This window comes from Nasonia vitripennis, chromosome 1 (assembly GCF_009193385.2).
Source record: "Nasonia vitripennis strain AsymCx chromosome 1, Nvit_psr_1.1, whole genome shotgun sequence".
In the NCBI taxonomy this organism is placed as follows: domain Eukaryota; kingdom Metazoa; phylum Arthropoda; class Insecta; order Hymenoptera; family Pteromalidae; genus Nasonia; species Nasonia vitripennis.
Genome location: NC_045757.1, coordinates 24,292,751 through 24,313,963, shown reverse-complemented (window position 1 = coordinate 24,313,963; position 21,213 = coordinate 24,292,751). Strand labels below are relative to the sequence as shown.

The window sequence follows — 21,213 nt, the reverse complement described above, 5'->3', positions numbered from 1 at the left end:
TAATCAGCGCAATTATTTTACCATTAGCTTCTTTGTGAAATATTTTGTCAGCGTAAAAAATCAATTGACGCACGCGGAATCCCTCGTACATCGTCAGTGATACAAAAAAATTACAATCATTAGTGGTAAACAACTCGAATCGCAGATTCCAGCCAGCGAGGTGACGACGGCCCGGGAAACGCCGACGTCCGGTCACGAGGGCGGAATCGTCTACGCAGAGCTGGATCTGGCGCATCAACAGCAGCAAACAGGACCAAGACGAGTCACCGACGATAAGACCGAATACGCCGAGATCCTCTACACGAAACCGGAAGGACAGCCCCAGGATCTTCCGTCGCCTGACAAGTAAACTCCACCGATGAATCCGTAGAGAAGACGAAGTGTATTGTAGGCATCAAATGCCGTCCAATTGCGAATCCTGTATTGACCTGGGCTGACGCTTTTTTCTCTTTGAATGTGATTCATATTTTATTTGTCTTCATCTTTTTTTAGTACTTTTATACCTGTACTATTTTGTATTTGCACAATTGCACGGCGTCAGTTGCTCTTATTATGAAAAAAAGATTGTATAGAGAGATCGATCTCACGAGGTTGTGAGAGATGAAGCAGCTTTATAGAGATTAGTTGAGGATGATTCTCTGGACTCTGTGGAGGTTTTGAAAAACTGTAGGAGATTGATAGAAGAAAACTGCACAAGTTTTTTATGATTGTAACAAATTTTAACAACTGCACTTTTTTTACTTGTTAACCTTTAGAGTTTTAATACATACTTTTGACAGTAGTTTTCGTCAAAGATAACTTGGATTTACAAAAAGTTTAAACTTTGAAAATGGATTTTAAAAAATACTGCTTTTAAGTGATGATGCTTAGTAAACATAAAAAAAAAAACAGAAACATAATAGGTGCATTGAACAAATCAAGACCACGAGTATTTACATAAATAAAATTAATTGGATACAAAAAAGCACGATCACATTATGTTTGACCTATCCTAGATTTAAAGCTCCAAAATAAAAACTTCAATAGGAAATCTGAGAGATATGCAATAGAAGTGAGATTTAGCAACGGTTTTAGTAAGCATGAATGCCAACTATTTATCATGTTAAAGAATTTTTTCGAAATCTACATTCTTTAAATGTCATAAACTTCGAGAAAGATCAAACGATATAATGCACCTCTGCGTGAATTTAAATTACTTTTTTGTATCTTCTAGCTGCAATTAACCGCATTCCCTAAGCGACCTGTAATTCATGTAGTAATTCTAAAGACTCACGCAGAAAGTAGAGAGTGTCGTTGGCGGGTAATTTCCCCTGTTCTCAGAATATCTTGACTGTCGAACTCGTTTCGACGTGAATATGCAGTAGGTCACGGTACCTATTTTCCACTCGATAGAGCGTCGATAATGTCAATTATGCGCTTTGACTGGTGTTCGCTGGACAGATAAATAATTAAGCTTCATCGAATGATATGCGACGACGGAATCTGCAACCACTAGCGAAGTATCGCGCAGTCATACACAAATGGTTCATGTACTTAAAGGTTGTTAATTTTTTTAACACCTCTTCTCATTTGGCTCGTTCTGAACGAGACTTTTCAAGCGTTTGTTTAGATTTTTTCTTTGCTTTATTTTTGTTTTTAGTTTTTATTGAGAAATTTTATTTTCATTTATTTTTAATGATTTTTCCTTAACAATAAATCATGACTATTCAAGAAATATACATTTTAGAAAGTTTGCTTTGTAGCATAATATTTTATCGTAGGATTGTAACATGCTAGTTTTGGATAAACAGCAATACACTGATATTTATATCTGATTTCTAGAAATGAATGTAATTTTGCAAATTTATTATTTGTAGAAAATGGTTGTGCAGTTAAGAGAACCTTTCGAGTACAATTATTTAATGTAATCTTTTTTTACATAACCAAACTTTATAGATATGAATTTAATTTAATCATTGTGAAAATCATATACTGTATTCTCATGTAAGATTAAGAAAATTAAGAAAATTATTTATAATGTAAATTAAGCTTACGCCTACTCATAATTAGATATAGAATATTTTTGTGTAAAATCGAGTGTTTGTATTTTGTAAAAATCGACGTTGTAAAATATTCATACAATGTAACATTAAGTTTTAAGATATTGCATGATTCTTACTTTGTAATTTCTTTATGTGCCTATGCTGTGGCTCGTATCGTTATATTGACGTAAGATCACACTTTATGTTTGTAAATGTACAATTGATATATGAACACGGAATTTCTGATGCGCAGCTCACTCGTTACAATGTAATCATGATATACATATATGTAGAAGCAGGATATTTTTTAAACCGTTTTGACCGCAGCTTGAAATATAAACTGTAAGAATACCTCGATTATACATATGTCTCAATCATCGGTTTGTATACTTTAGAATGTATTCTATGATTCAACGTGTCTATTTTGATAAATAAATTGGATTATAAACTATTTTTATTCCGAATATTTATTTTTGTTTAAAATATATGCGATTCACATAATGTGACAGGATGTTTATGTAATGTTCAGGTGCAAACTGCTTCTGAATTTCGGCTCTTCTTCCGGTATCTCTTCTTCTTCTTCAAGTGTTTCCGCGCGCTCTTTCTCGGTCTCTTTTGTAAGCATCTCTTGAGTGCTCATCTCTTCTGTCTCTATTCTAGATTCATCCATACCTTCTACCACTATGCTAATGACAGTTGATTTAGTCTCTTCGACAGCTTTTTGTGATTGCTCGGGCGATTCCACCTGCTTGTATTCGCTGGAACTATCATACTTGTAAGATTGACGAACTTCTTTCTTCATCTCGGCGTTGTAAGTTTCGAACATCTCTCTGGTTTCATCCTGAACGAAGCTACTTCTGATGTCAAATCGATTTTTATCCTCACTTAATTTTGCATTGATGTCAAATTGGGCAGCATGTTTCCGCGCAGCAATCATTTTAGAGTAACCAACGTCAACATCTTTGGAAGATGATTTACCGAACTCCAATTCTTTTTGAGATTCGTGGATTACGGCTGAGGCTTTACTGCCACATTGTTGCTTTTTAGAAGCTTCAATATTTTTTAATAAATTCAAAACAGGCGGACGATCAACGGTTCGTTCCAAAATACTCGGCACAGCTCTATCAGATTCAAGTTGAGTTTTGAAGCCGCGAATAATTTGGGACGTCTTTCGAGAACTCTTCATATCTGAAATTCTTTTGCCACTCTCTTGTCTCTTTCTCGAAATTACGCTAGATGTTCTCTTATGTTCATCCAAAGACGGTGGATTTTCGAATTCGGCACCACGAGCCAAGCCTAACTTCAAGTTCCTGATGTAGCACAGGTGTGAATCTTCTTCCGGTACAACGATACTACCATTGACGAGAGTCGGGTGATCGACCGTTTTTCCAGGTGCAGATCGAGCCGGTTTTTCTAGGATCTTTTTTCGACTGACCTGCGGTTTACTATTACTCGATTGGCAAGTCTCTTGACTGAATGTCATCCTCACTGGGGTTATCGTGAATTCCAGCCGCTGATTGGTGTTCAACATCTTCGTTAGAACGTAGATTAGGGTCATCGTATCTTTACATCTTATAACATAGATCGCTCCACGATCTTTCAAGAATAAAGGTGGTCCAGTCCACGACGAGTCCATCGCGTAAAAGGCGTCGGTCGTCTCCAAGATCGTTAAGATCTTCTTGTCACATTGTAACAGTAGATTCGACGATCTGTCAAGGGCGTGTTTCAAGGCATCAGCGAGACTTGGTTGATCAGTGCTGCCATAGAGAACACCGCAAATGTCCGATGTGAATTCCACATCCCAGAGATACGGAGAAACCTTGAAGCACTTGGCCAGGTTGAATCTGTTGCAACACCGACTGGCCATTTTTTTACTGTCCTTGTAGTAGCAATCCCCTGAAACGACTGCCGAATCCAATACTATTGTACTCCACTCGGATGGATGACAGAGATCGCACAATGCGAGCAAAGCAACGCCTATTGCTGCTTGGTTCTTTCCGGCACGAGGTCCGAACTTTACGTCGAAGGAGCTCAAAGTACCCCACACAGAGTAGATCGTGTTCGGGACTTCAATCAAATAATTTTTCCAACTCGGTTTCTTTACCACCTCCTCGGGGTACTTGGTCTTCTTGTTGATTTTCTTGGCTTTTGGTTTGGCTAGATGTCGATGACTCCAGTGATAGTCGACATAGGTCCAGATTGGATCCTCTTGAAACTTGTGGTAAAGTGACGCCTTCACCAGCTCTACGTGTACTCGGTGAATGAAGAACCCTGTAGTCTCCGCGAACTGATTGAGGCACATCTGCTTGACCAAACTGGTGATGGAGGAAAACACGCAAAGACAGCTCTTGCCGCGATTACCGACTCGTCTACCCTTGACGTCACACTGGTAAGGGTCCAGGTAATAGTAGCAGTTTGTGGTTGCGGAGTACCAGAATCCGTAGCAACAGTTGGAGAAGTGAAGGATACCACTCGTGCATTTCTTGAAATACTGTTTCAGCTGCTGCTTAACAGCGGGAAAGAACATTTGATCGGTACTCTTCTTCTCGTCTTGCAAACTCGTCAACTGAGAAGCGCAGTCTCGAAATTCAAACAATCGATCCATCAAACGAACGTCTTTCAGAATGTGCTCCGTGTGATATTTTGGTTCTTCGAACAATTTGTAGGAACCATCGGCAAGTTCCAGTATTTTGTCGATCATTTCTGGCAGTGGATTCTGAATGATGTCCCTTTTCAACAACACAGCGAGCAACGCAACGAAGTAGCACCGCTTGACTCTTGGTTCTGTTACCGTGTCTCTTTCGCTCAGTGCCACCGATCCCAGTACGAAAACTGGCGTTTGTGATTTGTCGATGAGTCGGAAAACAGCTTCGTCGTCACGATTAACAGTATCTTTAGTGTGGATTTCAGCAATGGAAGTGGACGGCATCATTGACTCGTGAAGTCCTTCGATGTCGCTGCAGTTTGGTCCCAGTATCTTTGCGTAAGATATCGTCACTATCCTCACGGAAAATTCACTCTCTCCTGGTTGATTGATTTCCTGTTCGCAAAAAGAAAACAACATTATAGCAACGTCGTAAGATAAATTCAGAACTTTCAATTTTACCTTTACAATCAGCTTGAGATAATCTTCCATGTCTTCGGAAACGATGATCCTAATCTTCTTCGTGCCCTTCAGCAGCCACCAAGCGTAGAGTCTCTCTCCTTTCTTCATAACGCCTACATGCGCGTTTCCACAGACCAGCACCACGCCGGTATAAACCGGTGATTGGAAAATCCTATCCAAAGTTGTGGCCAAGTTCCACCCTTCGTTTGCGTAAAGCGTACCACTGTGCATCGGCGCAAACACTACGCGGAAGCTGTAGTTGGCGATGTTGAACTCCGTGAGGAGATTGTCCGTCATCCGCGGAAGTGTCGAATCTTCTGATGCCAACAAACTGTCCAGTGCGTACTCCTTGCTAGCTTCGAACAGAGCTTGGATCGTCTTGGTGCTCCAGACTGGAGGATCGTAGATTTGGGACCAGGCCATCACGCACAGGTCCATAGGTTCGCTCATCATCGAGTTGCTGTAGAATGTCCTGTCATAGGGTGTCTGCCTCGTTTGTTCGCCGGGCGAGTCTTCTTTGAGAGGAGGTAAGACTGATCTCGTGATTTCGTTCTCCAGAATCTCGACCTCGAGAGCCGACGCGTTGTAATTTTTGATCGGTAAGAAGCCTGGAATGAGAGGGTCCGGAGGAAGGATCTTTCCTTTGTCTTTATTGACCCAATCGGTGAGCTCGATCAAGGACTTCTCTGATTCAGATTGTTCGAGCTCTATCGATTTGACTTCCTCGGCTTCCCGCTGTTCTTCCTCGAGTTGCTTCTTACACGTTTTCACACGTTTCTTTTTCGTCTTACGCTTCTTCTTTATCTGCGCTTTCAAGTGCGCTATTGACACGGTGTACAGCCTGTAGGGCTTCTGGGCAGCTTCGCCCGTATTCCGAATAATCCTCTCCACGAACGAGTCGAAGTCGCAGATTTGCATGAGGCAAGCTGATCCATCCGCGTTTGCCAGACCATTTTCGTCGCAAGCATAGGGGTCGAACAGATAGAACATATCGTTAGCAAACCAGAAGGCATAGGCGGCGTTCCCGAAAACCACGATCCCAGTCTGATGCCTCTGGAGAAACGACTCCAGGACGATTCTCAGCGCATCCGGTTCATAGTTTTCCGGATCGGCGTAGCGAGTCTGCTTGAGAACGACGTTGTACTTGACGCCAAGAATGTTGAAATTCCGAAACCATCGAGTCATCTTGTAGCGCAGTTTTCCTGTTCCGTCGCCGATCTTGCTGGCAGCTCGGATAAATCGATCGAGCACTCCGCTGCGGAACTCGTTCACGCTCACGTTTATCTTGGCGAGAATGGCGAGTATCGCTGCGAAGTAGCAGGACTTGTAGTGACTGTCTTCTAACGCTGCGCGATCTTCCAGACACGTGTTCGCATTTATTATACCGATGTTCGCGTCGGCCGTTGGCTTGAAGCCACAGGGCTCGGGCTCCGGGGAAATCGTCGAGAGCGAGTCTTCGGTGTCGTCGTCGGCTGATTCAACGCTGAGATGATCGGCTGTCGGTGCCAGTGTTTCCTGGAAATCACATTTATTTATACGCCTGAACGGAGATTTGACATTTAAGAGGAAAAAAAATGTGGGATTATGACTTTGTGAAACGTTGCATCGTATAATAGAAGTTGTAATCGATAGCAATTGATTATAAATTTAGAGATAAAATTTGAATGACTAATCGCACCGCGGCGTACTTTTTACCGTAGTTAGTATAGTTATAAGTCATGCATGGTTTTTGCTTTCATGAAGGATGATCAATGAAGGCTATCAATGGTAATTTAAGATTTCCAGTTTCAAAATTAACATCAAAAGCTACTTCGGCATACTAGTCGTCGACTTATATACCAATGAATTTTTCATGTTATCGATCACAGCTCGCTAATCGGCTTCATCGTTGATTAAAAAAATATTATAAAGTTACTTTAATTAGTTCAAATGAATTAATAGCAGTGTCATTTAAATATTTCAATAAAGTATTATATCTTACAATGTTTTCTTTGAAATCTGGAAACATCATTTCGAACAGCAGATTTTCTGTGCTGCAAACGAGCTTTTTCAGTATCGCATCTTCCTTTTCTTTTGCAGTCAGTGAACATTTTCTCTTTTTCCTCTCGGGACAATCGTGGATCTTTCGCACAGGTTCAGGAGTCTTGATGCATGGCCCAAGTGGAATAATCTTCGGTAAAATATGCTCTTCTGACACGTTCGACTTATCATCTGGTACCATTATAATTTCTTTGGCTTTCTTTTTTCTCCTACAATCTTCCTCTTGTTCTTCGTCAATAATTTTGTCTCTTATGAACTGCTCGTTTATTGCTCTAATTGGCGTAAGACCACAGGGTAAGCTTTTAGAGAAAAAATATTTTTTCGGAGGGAGAGTTATGAGTTTTGATTTTTCAATGGTGTCATCGAGACTGATGGTTGCATCCTGTTGACCTGACAAGGGTAAGTCGGTTTTCTCTTTGATTGCTAATTTCGAGTCGATGGAAAATCTGGAAAGTAAGGACTGTACCGACTTTGAGGCTAATTTTACATCCAACAGTGCACACAAATTTTTCTTTGGCGGTAAAACGAACGGAGGTGGATGGGTGTACTTGAGCTTTTCGTAAAAAACATCTAGATTTTCTTCTTGCTTCTTCTCTTCGGTTATATGTTCAATTTTGACGACGCCAGTTACAAGAGCTAGATTTAATCTAGCAGGGGCATCTACTTGCTTGGGCTCCGCGACAATTTTGAAGAGCTTTAGTAAGTTTTTCTCCGCGTTAATGGCTTCTCGGAAAACTCGGGTATTCATACTTACTTCGTCCAAATTATAAGTTTTGCTTTCTGAATTATTATCTTCATTCTCTAAAACATTCGTAAGATTATCTTCGTTCGGCTGTTCAACTTCTTCGTCCGTGATCTTTATTTCAGCAAGATCAGCGTCGGTTACGGGTAGAAATTTCGTTTTATATTTTTGAATCGCCTCAATTTGAATATCTTCCGAATTTGATGAGCTTTCGTTATCTTCACCACTCGAAGGCAAAGACAATTTAATGAAGTGTAGTATGAAGTTATATTCGTTATATTGTATCAAACCGTACAATAAATTAACCAGCTCGATTATTCTATCCACCACGAAAAGTCCAGCGGGTTCAGAGTAATTTTGCCAACCATCTTGATCGTTACCGTAAGGATTCAGTATGAAAAATTTGTCATATTTCGTCCAGATTGCGTACATTAATTCGTTGTTTTCCAAGATCACCCTATCGAATTGTTCAAAATATTTTTCTAAGGCTTCTCCTAAATTAGCCAAGGGATTAGCTTCGCCTTTCATGACGTTCATTTTCCATACCAAATTCACATCTGTATCGCCTATTTTTATATTCTTCGGCAACATAGATAGCGTCAAGTCCTCAGGTCCTTTTGTCGACAGCGTTTCGAACTCTTCATAGCTCTCTTCATTGTTTGATCCACCTTCTATTTGGACTCCTTTTTTCCCCCCTCCGATATACTCTTTACTCACTGCATCTTCTTCAGAAGCACCATCAGAGGAACCTCGATGGATGCAGGATACTATTTCTTCATAGATCGAGTGTCCATCGTAGATAATGTTATCTATATCGGAGCTATTCCATTCGGCTAAATCGGTTTGCTCGGATGCAGCGAGAGCCGTTAGAGCTATGGTAAGTCCTTGTCTTCCTCTACTTTGTTCTGAAAATTCTTCGCTTAGGCAATTTTTCGTTCCTCTCAGCATTAATCTATGAGGATTGATGATTTTGTATCCGGATAACTTGATTTCCTGATTATCATACACATTTTCATCGTCGGGATCTGCAGATTTTTCATCGTCGAAAGTCTTCATGAACAATTCGACTTGGTTTGTCAATTGAGGATACTGCACTACTTCGTTCACCGGCTTATCTACTTCTCTTGGTCGAGGTAACGAATCTATGATTACCTCGCAATCGTCTATTACAGCCGAAGGAGGAGAAGGAGGTCTTGGAGGTCTGCGGTTAGTTTTCTTCTCGCGAAAGACGACCTTTTCATCAGACCCATCTTGCGCAGTACCAGTCTTTATGTACAAAACTTTCAATCCGTGGATGATGAAAGGGTCCTTTTCTTTGCTTTCCGTATTTTCCAAAATCGTTTCTACGAGTTGATTCACCGACGAATTCATGGTAACGCAAGCAGCAGCTTTTTTGTATCTCTCGGCATTGGCAGGATCGCGCGAGTCAATCCTAAAACCCTCCTCGTCGCAAGCGAACGGATCTAGCATGTAAAACTTGTTCCTCTCCTTCCAAATAGGATAGAAAATTTTCTTTATTTCCAGTATACCGAAGGGATGAGCTGCGAAATAGTCCCGTATACCAGTATCCATGGTTAATTTTCCCTTCTTACCCTGTCCGGGAACAACGTTTTCTTGGACCTTAATTTTCGCCGTGTAAACGCCGAGAACGACGTCGCACAAGAGATCGTTAACCGTCAGCTCGAAGGTATGATCCAAAGTCTTGCCGAGCACTCGCGCGAGATCCGTCAGGTAAATGTTCGACTGGTTGAAGATAAGATCGATCATCACTTTCGTCCACTTACTGCCGCTCAACAGTCTGGAATAAACGAGAGCCGCGACGGCGAGCACGAGATGACCTCGGCCTTGGAATTCTTCGGGCAAAATGGGATGTAGCAGGTGGTAAGAGCCCTGAACGACTGCGCGATACTTGTCTTGTATTCTGTAGCCGCTCGGTCGAGGCTTTGGTTCGCCGAGAGTTTTTTCCTCGGCGTCGGGTAGCTCGGATAATTTTCGCACGCCCACGATGTCGATATTGTAGAGAACGAAAGGCTCGTTTTTCACGTTGCTCTTCTCGAGGATCACGAAAAGAACGTCCGATATACTTTGCAGCAGAATTAATTTGGCGAAGCCGTTATTTGCTCCCGGATCGGCGATCTCGCAATTCTCGAGCCTCGCTTGGCCGTCGAAGAAATTGAAATACTTCGAGCACTTCCAAATGGCTACGTTCTGCGCAGGCGAGGTTAATACACAGGTTGTGTACTTCTTAAAAAAGAGATCGAGCGCCTTTGCTATGTGAAGATCCTTCGGCGTTTCCGATCGGAAAGTACCGGCGAAAATCGGTTCGTCGATTTTAACCGATACACGGTGGGTTTTACGTATGTCTAATTCTCGCTTCAGATCGAGTAATTTCAAAGTCCGACGATCGTCCGTTTCAATTTGCGAGTATGAATCGCTGTAGTAAGTATCGCCGTCTTCTATCACTTGATCTATTACCGGCTCGTTCCAACAGTGTGGCTTTATGAGATGCGACGTGGCGATCGCTGCGACTGCGACTGCCGAGCCCTTTGGGAACAAAATATTGGAAAATGTAAAAATATCGTGCATTGATGTTTTCTGTAAAAACATGGCAGAAACATAGGTTAAAATCGATTCCAACTTGGTAACCACGTGTCAGCGGTGAAAATTTTTGCATGTTCAGGTGCGTGAGCCCAGAACGAAAGCTGTACTTCAGACATGGTGGAAGGTGAGTCTCGATTTTCGTCAGCGAATGTGTGTCTTCTGGAAGATCCAGTAAGCGCCTCAATTTTAAGCGTTCGGCGACAAGGTCTTCATCGCACTCGTCACTGCTCACTGCGACGTCTTCTTCATCCGTGTCGAATTTGCCAAAATCTGCTATTTCACTATCTGACAATATCCTGTCACATTTGCAAAGCCTTTCTAATCTAGCACGGATTTCATTTTCAGTTTCGTTTGGCGAATCCGTTGGCGTGTCTTGTCGATTTTTATGTTTGGTACTTTTTGGATTTTGCATTTTATATTTTTCTATTCAATTTTTTCTGCAAGATATGAATGTTTATGATAGGATGGATGCGACTTTGAATTTATGTTGATGCATAAACAAATACTTGCACACGCTTACTTTTTGATGATAATAGCCTTGATGATAATGATTTTTGATGATAATAGCCTTACGCATATATACTTTTTCAAATTTTAACAGGATCGATCACTAGAATTTGAACATTGCATGAATTTAGAATTTGGTTAGAAAGCCGAACTGAGAAAAATGCTGACAGTTGTAAAATCAAAAAGGGAACTAACCTTCGAATTTGAGAAAAATTGTATGTACCTGGCATTGCATTGCTAACTTCAGTCATTGACTCATCAAGATACACAAATATTTGGAACTTTCAAAATTTTTTAATTCTTCGTCCAAGCTACAAAAAAATTTCATTTCGAACGTATAAATTATTAGCAAGTAATTCTTCCAAGGTTACCAAAAATCTATTTTTAATCTAAATCTGTTTTTATATCATTTACAAGACAACGTTTCTGGATTCTAACCTACTTCCATTGGTAAAGTAAGCCACAACTAAATTTTTAATTATGTTAAATAATCATTAGATTTTAAAACAATCCACATAATAACCCCGTTCGCAATTCTTTCGACAACCTCGAGGAAAATCCACCTGTAAATTAGCATATAGACTGAATTATTATGTCGTGCAATTAAAGGAGCACACACGGAATCACCTTCGCGGTACATAATACATAGCTGCGGAACGTAGAGGCCGTTGACACGTGTGTGCAATCTGTATGTATCTCACACCTGAAACAGGACATTCCGCGACTCTCTTTCTCTCTCCTCTACGTCGTCCTGATATAAGCACAGTCGCGAGCCGCCAAGGCGAACTATGACATTTGCATAAGAGAAAATATTTTAAAAATTTGAGTAAGATGTTATCGCCTTTTTGTTGACGATCGTTGAGTTACATTTCTGGACAGATGTTAAGTATAGCGTTTTGTGTGACGTTTTGAGAACAACAACAAGTGATTTAGTTTTCAATTAACCAGACGGGAAGCCTTGCATTGCCGGTACTTTTATGACTTTGATGAGATTGGTGTCATGAGCGTGAGAAGTGTAACAACAGCATCGGTTTGTGTAATTGATTTTCGAAGCCTATATATTTGCTACAATGAACTGCAATGTTTTGAACTTTTTGACCAAAAATGATATTTTTTCGATCGGATCTTATCTCGACGATTCAAAGCTCAGCCTTGAGACAATACGAGTTCATACGCTTTGTTTGTGTACGTTTTTTTAACCGCGCGCTCGACATTATGTGTTTTATCCGCCGCTAAGTGTTTTATACATTATAAAAAATTCATGATGCAATGTAAATCTTGGACTGCAGCTTCTAAAGATAATACTGGCAACACTAGTGAATAAAATGCACTTATATAAACTGTTTTGCGATAATGGCAATGAAATCTCGCATCTCATAGTTGTTTGGATTTGTTTCGAAAATAGACTAGTGCATTCGTATGAAATTCATTTAGCCATCTACATTTACAATGCGAATATTTTCAATGCAGCCTTATTTATTTTCAAAATGTACTCTACTTAAAAAAAAGAAAAACAATGTTGAAAGCCTCTCTTCTGCGAAAAATACAATGCATCGTTTAAAGGTCAACTCGCTGGCAGATTTGAATTGGCATATACCATACACCAGTTGTTTAAAGATCGATTTCGTAAACGCGAGGTTGACATAAGTCGCTGTAGTTCAATGTCAGAACATATCGCCGATCAATTGTACACACGCATCATCAAAACAGCTGACGCTAATACGCGCGTGAGCTGTGGTAAAAAACAAACTGTATCAAAGTCTTTGAAAATTCAAGAGCTCAAAAATTCCAGCAACGATAACACCCTCACGTTTTCTGGCGTTCCACAGATAGTTCGAAAACGTGAGAAAGCTGATTTTTTCTAAGTGTCTCAAGAGAGAGAATCCGGCAGCGAGCGATATTTTCCCACTGTTCCAAACGCATGCGATCAGGAGCTCACGTGTCGGGAGAGTATCGGAACTATGCGCAAACTACAGGGCGACGATGATGACTGCTGCCGATACAGAGAAAAACTCGCCGCAGAAAAACGAAGAGCCAACAGGGCATCGCGGAACGCGAGGAAAAACGTGACGGTCTACTACTGCAGTGGAATGAGAGATGTCGGTGCTGGTGCGTTTGGTAAAAATCATTGTGTGTGTGTGTGTGTTGGCGGAGATCGTTAAGAAATCGGTAATACGTGTCTTGAACTGCGTAGGATTATTTGCGAAAATAACTTTATTTTGCACTTTGGCGTGATTATGTGCATAATAAATTATAATCGCTGTTGAACAATCAAAATGATGCGGCGTTGGTTCAAGTTTGATCGATTACCTTGAGAGAAATTTGTGTCCGATTGTCGAGTGACTTTAGAGGCGCACGGCTTCATTAACACGATTTTGACCTAAATATGTACGACTATTTGAAAACGCTACACTTGAAAATCTATGGACAATTTCGCTTATTCATGACGAATTTGCCGTCATATCGATATTTTTAATTCTGTATTGACAGGTCACGCGCAATCGAGATTATCGGGATGCTGTCGCGCAGGAAAGATATGCAAAAGAATAAAGAAACCTGAGAAAATGTCGTCAGGTTTGGATCAAGCTTTGACCAGGATGAAGCCATCCTTTGACGAAAGAAGCAAATATGCCAATGTCAAGCATATTCTTTGCATTCTGGATACGGAAGAAGCTGTGAGACTGAAGAAAGTTAAAGAACTGAGGGAGGCCATGGAGAAAAAAGAAAATTGCGATGAACCTGATAGTGGTAAGTCGGCTTCGATATGCAAAAGTAATTGAGCACTGTAAAGTGTAATCACTTTATCGATACCGGTGGGGCGATTAAAAAATTATTAAATATGGTGGTTCGATTTATGATTAATGTACAGCTCTTCGGTTATTAAACCAGGAGTACGAAAACGATCTTATTATACGTAATAACTCGTTTACTGTAAAGTGGAATAATAATATCGATTTACGCGCAAAAAACGGGAGATGGAGAGAACACTTGTACCGCAATAGCCGTAAATTAATTTGTATCCGTGTACAAATAAAAATTTGACGGTCGTCTCAAGGGAACGAAAAATCTCGAACAAAGGTACGAATCGCTTCGGGCGCAAACGGCGATGAACAGTGACAAATGACTTCGCCATAAGTACGACAGTTAACTTATGGTATACATTATGCATTAAACGTGATTTTCTGCCTGACTCATCAGAATGAAACGAGATGTATTGTAAAAGTGAGAGTCCGGCTTGTGCGTGTTTCGTTGCGCTGACACAGGGGCTGAATCATTTTGTCTGGGTAGGATGGCAATTTTATAGATTTTTTAAACCCTTTTTTAGCACCAGTTAGGAACAATAGAAAATCCGATTATTTCTACCATAAACATTCACAACTACGTACTACATTAAATATTAAGTATTTAGAGCAGAAGTATTATACCATTGTAAAAATGTAGCATAATGTTTTTGTACTCGTTTGAATTGTAGAAAGCGAAGTAAGGAAAAAAGCAGCAATTGGAAATTCTGAAGCGGATAAAAAAGGTGGAGGGTCCAATAGCGATAATGTAAAGGGTAAAGGAGCCCAAGGGAAGGATGAAGACACCGTTGGAGGAAAGAAGAGCAAACCGGTTTTGCGCGATAGGAATAGAGATGGGAAAACCCAGAGGAAAACCAACATGGTTAAGGATGAATTTGCCAGTGCAGAGGGTGAGCGCGAATGCAACTCGATATGTTCAATTGATAGCGAAGTAGACGTTGGAGGTAAGATTTTTTCGTCGCGTGATGCGCCTATTAACATACGCTCCTGTATTCTTGAATATTCTTGCTCTAAGAAAATAGTTTTGATTAATTTATAAAATAAAAATCATATTATGTTCTTTATGTAAATACCGCGTTATAATAGAGATAAAAATCTTTTAATATCATAATTAGTAAATTAGTCGATCAAAATATCTGTGAAGAATAATTTACATTAATAATTCATAGAAAAAACACAAGTATTTTTGTTTTCAGTGAAACGCTCCGTAATAAAAATTAACGGCAAAAACTTGACGAAATCCTTACCGGTTCTACATTTTTTTTCGTCGTCCAAACAGTCGAGTAATAAATAGTAGTTCTGAGTCAATTCTCAAGAAGGTTACACAATAAAAAATTTGACCGGGCATTAATATTAAAAACTGGTTCTACGATATTAAGCCAGTGAACCTATAGTCGAGCGGTGGATGTCAAAGAATTTCTGGTCTCTATCATGCATTTAGGAAAATTTTTGCCTGTTATGACTTTCATGTAATGCGTGGCGCATTATTATTTTAATGACGTGCGTAAAAAATACGATGAAAATCCATTGCGTACTACTTTATAATTGCAGGTTTAGTAAGGTCTGTGGTCTATATTGACTTGACAAAATTTTCATCGATTAAAACAGGCGATGGATTTCCGGAAAAAGTTGTCGCATTGCATGAGTTGGCACTTGGAAAATTGTTTGTACATAATTTTAATGACTGATGGTAATTTCCAATCTATAAACAAATTGATGGAAGAAAATAGGCAAAAATTTTAGTTACCTATTAATTTTTTTCGAGGTTAAAAAATACTAAAAAATCTTCCATTGCGTTAAAAATGAATCTAATTTGGCGAAAGAAATGCGTGATACTTTAACGTGTGGTTATTTTAAATGTTTTCAGAATTCGCATTAACCAAGGAAGAAATAAGCTCTATTGAAAAGAATCATAAACAACCTGATTCGCAAAAGGATGATCAACAAAAAGAAATGGATTCAGCTGATGATGTGATAAACAAGCCATAAAGACTATAGTGAAAAAATACACATTCCTATTTTTTAATATTGTATTTATAACCTAAACTAAACAAAATTGATAACGTATGAGTATATCAACGATTTTAAAAAAATGAATTACCCAAAATTAAATGAATATCCAAAAGCACTTACAAAGTGAATCTTTTTTGTTCAAAATAATGACATTGAATACAAAACTATCATCCCGAATACAAGCAAGCTAATCATTCTATATAAGTATCGATAATATTATCCTTTCTTATGATTTGATGCAAAAAACTTGAGTACCATTCATATCTTGTATTCGTTGAAAAAAATCATAAGTATGTTTGATCAGAGGCGCTAAGTGTTGAATAAGCACTTGAAACTGCAAGGATGCTTGAATATTATATCAGTGAATCTCCAACAGGAAAGCTTATGATTGAAAAAGCGCGAAATCGATTCGAATTAGCACTCATCAAATTTCACTAAACTCAATCATAGCTAATTTTAATATCATTTAGTTATTTTAGTGGGCTTAGTGACAGTGTAGTTTATAAGTATCGAAAGTCCGTTTTTACTTGTATCAAGCACATTTTTAACACACGCGTGAAAAACGCTACTCGAAGAAATCATAAAAGGCAAAATCCGAATCCTAAAAAAGCTCAAACGTATCGTAACTTAAGTGAATCAAATAAAAAAACTGATTCCATTACATAATCTTTACAATTCAAATCAATCAAGGCTCTAACTTTGCAAATCAAATTACTCGCATATTTGAAGTAAGTTCGCTACAGTTTTCATCCAAAAGAAAAGAAAAGCTACCCAATACCCGAAGCAGACACGAGAGCATACAAGCGCATCTCTTCTCATCAATCCTCCAGACCCAGATAGATAATGAAAACAACGTCCACAAACTCTCTCACTCTCTCGTCTCTCAGCGCTTCCTCCCTCCGCCGCATCTTATCTCACGGCGGCGGCGGCGGCGGCTACGGTAGCGGTAGTAGTGGCAGAGAGGCCCTTATCGCCGCCTCAGTTATTTCTTATAATCGAAAAATCCGCTCTCGGCACAGTTTGTGTAGTCATCGGTAAGCCGTCAGTTGGCTTCGCGAGCGGTGCGTACACACCGCTTACTCCCGGCGCGCTGCTCGCATCGTTTTCCTTGTGAACTTGTGTATAGCTATATACATGCACGAGTATAGATGAGATCCGCCTGCAAGCTGCACGGATGTGACCAGACGATCGTCGGCTGATGATCGGTTGCTCCAGTCGTGAAGAAGCGCGCGGAGGAGTGCATCGCTTCAGTTGTTCGTTCGCTCGATCTGTTGCCGTAGTTGGCTACCGAGTTTGCTGATCTTTGTGACTTTTTGATCGAGTTCGAGCTGAGAGCTTTCGGCTCTTCTCCTTTATCCTTGATCGAAGACTTTTTCATTTTTATTCGGGGTGTAACGAGTTTCGGTTCGCGATTTCTCAGGAAGACACGCCAAGAGGACAACATGAGGAATCTACTGTGTTTCGCTGGATTCACCAAACGTAAGTTCCGATTTTGAATTTATTCGTAGAATTACTCTACGAGACGATCGAAGGATTTTATAGGGTTTGGAAAAAAGTTCGCGGTGAATTTAAAATCTTTACGAACAACACTCGCGGTCGATTTAATTGACGCGAGTTGAACGTGGATACAAACCCGTCTACAGCATCATCATCATCATAAGACATAACTATTAATCTCTCTTATCCAACCGCAAATCTCAAGCTGTACTCATTCGAATGTTTGACGCCTTCCTCCTATATACTGATAGAACAGCCAGATATAGAATCCACGACTAATACCCTGTGGTTAGGTGTATTCTCCGACTAACAATCCTCTCGCGCATCTCTTTGCAGAAAACAACAAACCGCCAAACAGCGTTATATAGATCGAGGCACGCGTGCAAACAGCTGCAGACGCGTTATTAAATCAGTTCGGCTCGGAGATCGATGCAGCCTCTCCTGGATTTTCATTTCCGCGACAAAAACGAGCCGCGGCTTTTTTGCACTTTCATACACCGCGCGCGCATACTCAATTAAAACTGCTCGACTAAAAGCTACGAGTAACGCGCTCTGGAAGTATCGAGAGTGTCATCGCCGCGCGTCAATCAGATCGCGATCCTCGAATCGAACGGTGCAGCGCGACGGGTTTTCTAGTGTGTTACATTCAGTGCGACGTTTATTTTATACGGTTGAATTTCGCGGGCATAATGAGGATGTTCGGGAAGGAGGGAAAAGGTGAGCGGCTAAGACACACGCGATGTACGGATACAGCCCGAGTAGGCTATGCGTAACGCGATGAGACTTGCCGATCTCGCCGCCTTCCGGCTTGGGAGTGGAAATTTTTATTAGTTATTGGTTTCTTTCTTATGGGACATGTGCGTGTGGGATCGGCTATTTTCTCGGTATATGAAGTGGAGTAGTTGTACTGGTTTTTCTAGATGTGTATAGACTCACCGAGGAATTCTGGAATGATTTTTGAAATTATAGTGAGCGCTGATTTGTATGAGACATCAACTTCTGGTTTCGATGATTATACGATTTTTATTCGCTTTATTGTAGATTTTTTAATTGCTGCGATTCGTGGTCAGTTATTGGCGTGTTTGCGCCATATAGGAAGCATAGGTTGAGTTGAATTAATTATTCCTTAAAATTCATCTGCCGACTCGATATGATTATGATTATACTGTTAGCAAATAAGGAGTGCAACTTAATTCGTTTAGACTAATGTTTTGACAATAAATATCGTTAATGGCATTTCGAAATGATGGATGAAACGTTTTTATGCACTCGGTCGCACTGATATGGAATGAAATTACACTGCGCGGAGCAAGCAAACTTAGCTTATCACTTATACGTATAGCAAGAGATACTTTTAATACGTTATACTGAATACTTTTAATACGTTTATTTTCCTAAACAATTATCTTACATCTTGTTGAGGAGATAAAATATGACAGCTGTACTCGCGAGAACGCACGTTTTCATTAAGCTGGAAGCTATTAGAGTCAAATCATATTAGCCTATACAGTTGATGTATTTAACATAATGCGTTCTGAAGTGCCGTCTGTCCTTTAGAACTTTCTTCTGTGCACTATAAGTAAAAGACTCATTCACTGTATACTTGAGATATCTTGAGATTCATTTATTAAAAAGTGAAGTGTTGTATTTACAGATAACTTTTATTTATTTATCAAAGTATTATCTTGTTTTGTAAAAATACGTTATCGTTTTCGACGTGAGTAATACAATTATAAAGTATTTTTTCGATGCTTAAATTGTTTATCAACGATAGAAATAAAAATAGAACAGCATAAAATTGGATAGTCAATGCATACAGTTGAGTGTAAATAGTCGGTCCAATTATGTAGTAATGATTAGACAAAGCACTGATAGGCAAAGAAATGCTATCGATCATGGGTTTTTCGGTGGACAAAAATCCATATCGATGTAGTTAAAAATTTCATTCAAGAAATACATCGACGATTGTTTTTCATTGCGAACTATTTCTCATTTCGCGCTACGATTATTTTTAATTCCCATCAAAACATCACGTTCACTTCTGAAAACTACAGCACGCACACGCGTGTATCAAAACGTCCAGTTTGTCGTGTGAAAGTGAACGATATCTTGCAGGGCCCCGTAACAAGGTCGAGCCGACTAAGGATGTTCCGAAGAAGCTGCTGAAGGATCCGCTTCAGGATGTGCCTCGTCGACCGCTTGGACTGACCGAGGTTCTCATCCTGGACACGCCGAGGGTCCCGTTGCAGCCTACTTCAAAAAGTAACTAAAACAAAACGAATGTCATACCTATTGGCACTGGCATGTCGAGATTGCACGTATACAGCTACATACTAGTCCTGGTACTTATTACGAGCCTCTTCTCATGTTGATGGGATAAGTGCATGCTGTAAAGATATTTGCGATCTTTGCGCCAAACGTATGATGTGCTTTTATTGTTTGCGAGAGAAGTTAGTTTTTTCATCTCAGCAATGCGATGCGATGAAAATGCGGTCCGTTTTAACGGAATATACTTCAGAGAAGTACTTCGAAAAACACTTTGGGAAAACCATTAATCAACAACGTGAGAGTTGTTGACTCGTACAGTAAATGCATTATTGTTGGTTTGAATCGTTAGTTTGTCTTGTTACCTATTATAAATTATTTTGAATCTTTAAAAGAATTTAAAAAAAAATTATTAAATCTATCGTCAGCTTCAGCATGAGCGGCCCAAGTGCAGGTCGAACAAGGCAGTCTTGGCATAAGTTATACACGGCTTTGTAATGCAGTGTGCACACATCGATGAGGGGAATCATAAAAGTACCAGTGCGTCACCTACATCTTAGTTAGCTAGAGACTAAAGAATCGGAAAATTCACTAGGTGGGGAAAAGACTAGTCCAAAACTATTTTGTGTTACCCCCTACTGTAGCTTTGAGCTGCTGTGCACTGATTCTGTATGCTAGCGCACCGTCGGGGTAGCGAGTATTTTTCTCAATGTTATACATATCGCAATTTCTTGTTTTAAATTGGCAGTGTTGTAAAGCATGGTCCACATTCTACATGAAGCACTGTACAATTACAGGCTAAATGATATAATTTCGCTCAAATTAGAGCCATAGGAACTAGGTTACATTAAGCAGGCAATTTTAATTGATAATCAAACTACTGTATTTACAGCGTTTTTATTCACCACTTTTAACCTCCATTAATTTCCTTTCTTTATCATAAGCAAGATCCATTTTGCAAGTTCTTAAAAATATTAATTTTATCGAGTGTGAATACTTCACTTCCTTATTATACCATAAATCAAAACGACTATTTTTGTAGAACCACTACTAAATTTTTACCGGATCATAATTTGACAAATTACTGCTCGAGGTGTGCGCACACAAATTTTCTTGAAATTCAACCCCTTCTATTATCATAAATCTGCACGTATATTCATAAATAAGCGACGCCCAAGGCTATCAAGGTTATTATGTACTCATTGTACACTCAGGCTATATGACAAGCCGCGAACCGATCGTGCGAATATTTAAAAAACTTACACCATTTCCAGTATTATTGGTATAATCGATACTTTTATCCGCAGTTATACATGCCGCGCATTCGATAACCTCTGAAAGATTACTCTCGCCAATGAGTTGTTGAAAAAATTGAGGCGCTTGTACTTTGATAAATTAATTATCGGTCACTCGAACCATTCACCAGAAATTGCCAAATAAACGCAGATGCGAAATCGATTATATATGAAAAAATTAATGTTTTTGTTGGTTACACGATTTTTATTAAAATAAACAACATTCTTGTAAAAGTATTAATGTATATAGCTTGTACTTTAGTTATTTATTTCAATTTTTGTCAATTTTTAAAAATTATTATACCTATAGTAAACCGATTTTTAA

General features: G+C 39.5%; 4 protein-coding genes across 27 annotated transcripts in view; 3 read left to right on the top strand and 1 right to left on the bottom strand.

Annotated features, from left to right (window-relative positions):
* The window catches only part of LOC100677935 (fasciclin-3), a 296,183-nt gene extending 293,709 nt beyond the window's left edge, over window positions 1-2,474 (top strand). For 4 of the 5 annotated variants that reach the window (XM_031933540.2, XM_031933541.2, XM_031933539.1 and 1 more), the window contains one exon: window positions 146-2,474. In XM_031933540.2, the coding sequence (XP_031789400.1) occupies window positions 146-349 (204 nt within the window). In that variant the 3' untranslated portion in view covers window positions 350-2,474. Of the gene's footprint in view, window positions 1-123 lie in introns of all 5 variants that reach the window. The other variant, XM_031933542.2, reaches the window with a different exon arrangement.
* LOC100677964 lies at window positions 1,623-11,238 on the bottom strand. The gene is made up of 5 exons (XM_032597818.1): window positions 11,031-11,238; window positions 10,548-10,947; window positions 7,109-10,453; window positions 5,128-6,642; window positions 1,623-5,061 (listed from the first exon to the last, which is right to left on the bottom strand). The coding sequence occupies exons 2-5, from the start codon at window positions 10,920-10,922 to the stop codon at window positions 2,536-2,538; spliced, it is 7,761 nt and encodes a 2,586-aa protein (XP_032453709.1). The 5' UTR covers window positions 10,923-10,947; window positions 11,031-11,238; the 3' UTR covers window positions 1,623-2,535.
* On the top strand, window positions 11,233-16,013 carry LOC100679190. 18 transcript variants are annotated; one of them, XR_004344704.1, is made up of 7 exons: window positions 11,233-11,472; window positions 12,847-13,135; window positions 13,508-13,765; window positions 14,490-14,762; window positions 15,015-15,287; window positions 15,370-15,508; window positions 15,686-15,946. XR_004344704.1 is itself a non-coding variant. In XM_008214183.4 (7 exons), the coding sequence occupies exons 3-6, from the start codon at window positions 12,979-12,981 to the stop codon at window positions 15,504-15,506; spliced, it is 825 nt and encodes a 274-aa protein (XP_008212405.1). In that variant the 5' UTR covers window positions 11,233-11,467; window positions 12,581-12,754; window positions 12,847-12,978; the 3' UTR covers window positions 15,507-15,508; window positions 15,686-15,946. The 18 variants fall into 18 exon arrangements, 16 of the variants coding, with proteins under 16 accessions (XP_008212405.1, XP_016838402.1, XP_008212404.1 ...); XM_008214183.4 differs by lacking the exon at window positions 15,015-15,287 and adding an exon at window positions 12,581-12,754 and having other exon boundaries at window positions 11,233-11,467; XM_016982913.3 differs by lacking the exon at window positions 15,015-15,287 and adding an exon at window positions 12,581-12,754.
* Window positions 16,014-16,851: 838 nt separating this feature from the next.
* The window catches only part of LOC100120747 (scavenger receptor class B member 1), a 59,948-nt gene continuing 55,586 nt past the window's right edge, over window positions 16,852-21,213 (top strand). Inside the window, exons 1-2 of one of the 3 annotated variants that reach the window (XM_003424013.5) lie at window positions 16,852-17,310; window positions 19,444-19,590. In XM_003424013.5, coding sequence (XP_003424061.1) covers window positions 17,274-17,310; window positions 19,444-19,590 — 184 coding nt within the window. In that variant the 5' untranslated portion in view covers window positions 16,852-17,273. Of the gene's footprint in view, window positions 17,311-17,720; window positions 18,046-19,443; window positions 19,591-21,213 lie in introns of those variants that run through there. The other 2 variants (XM_032597813.1, XM_016982936.3) reach the window with 2 other exon arrangements.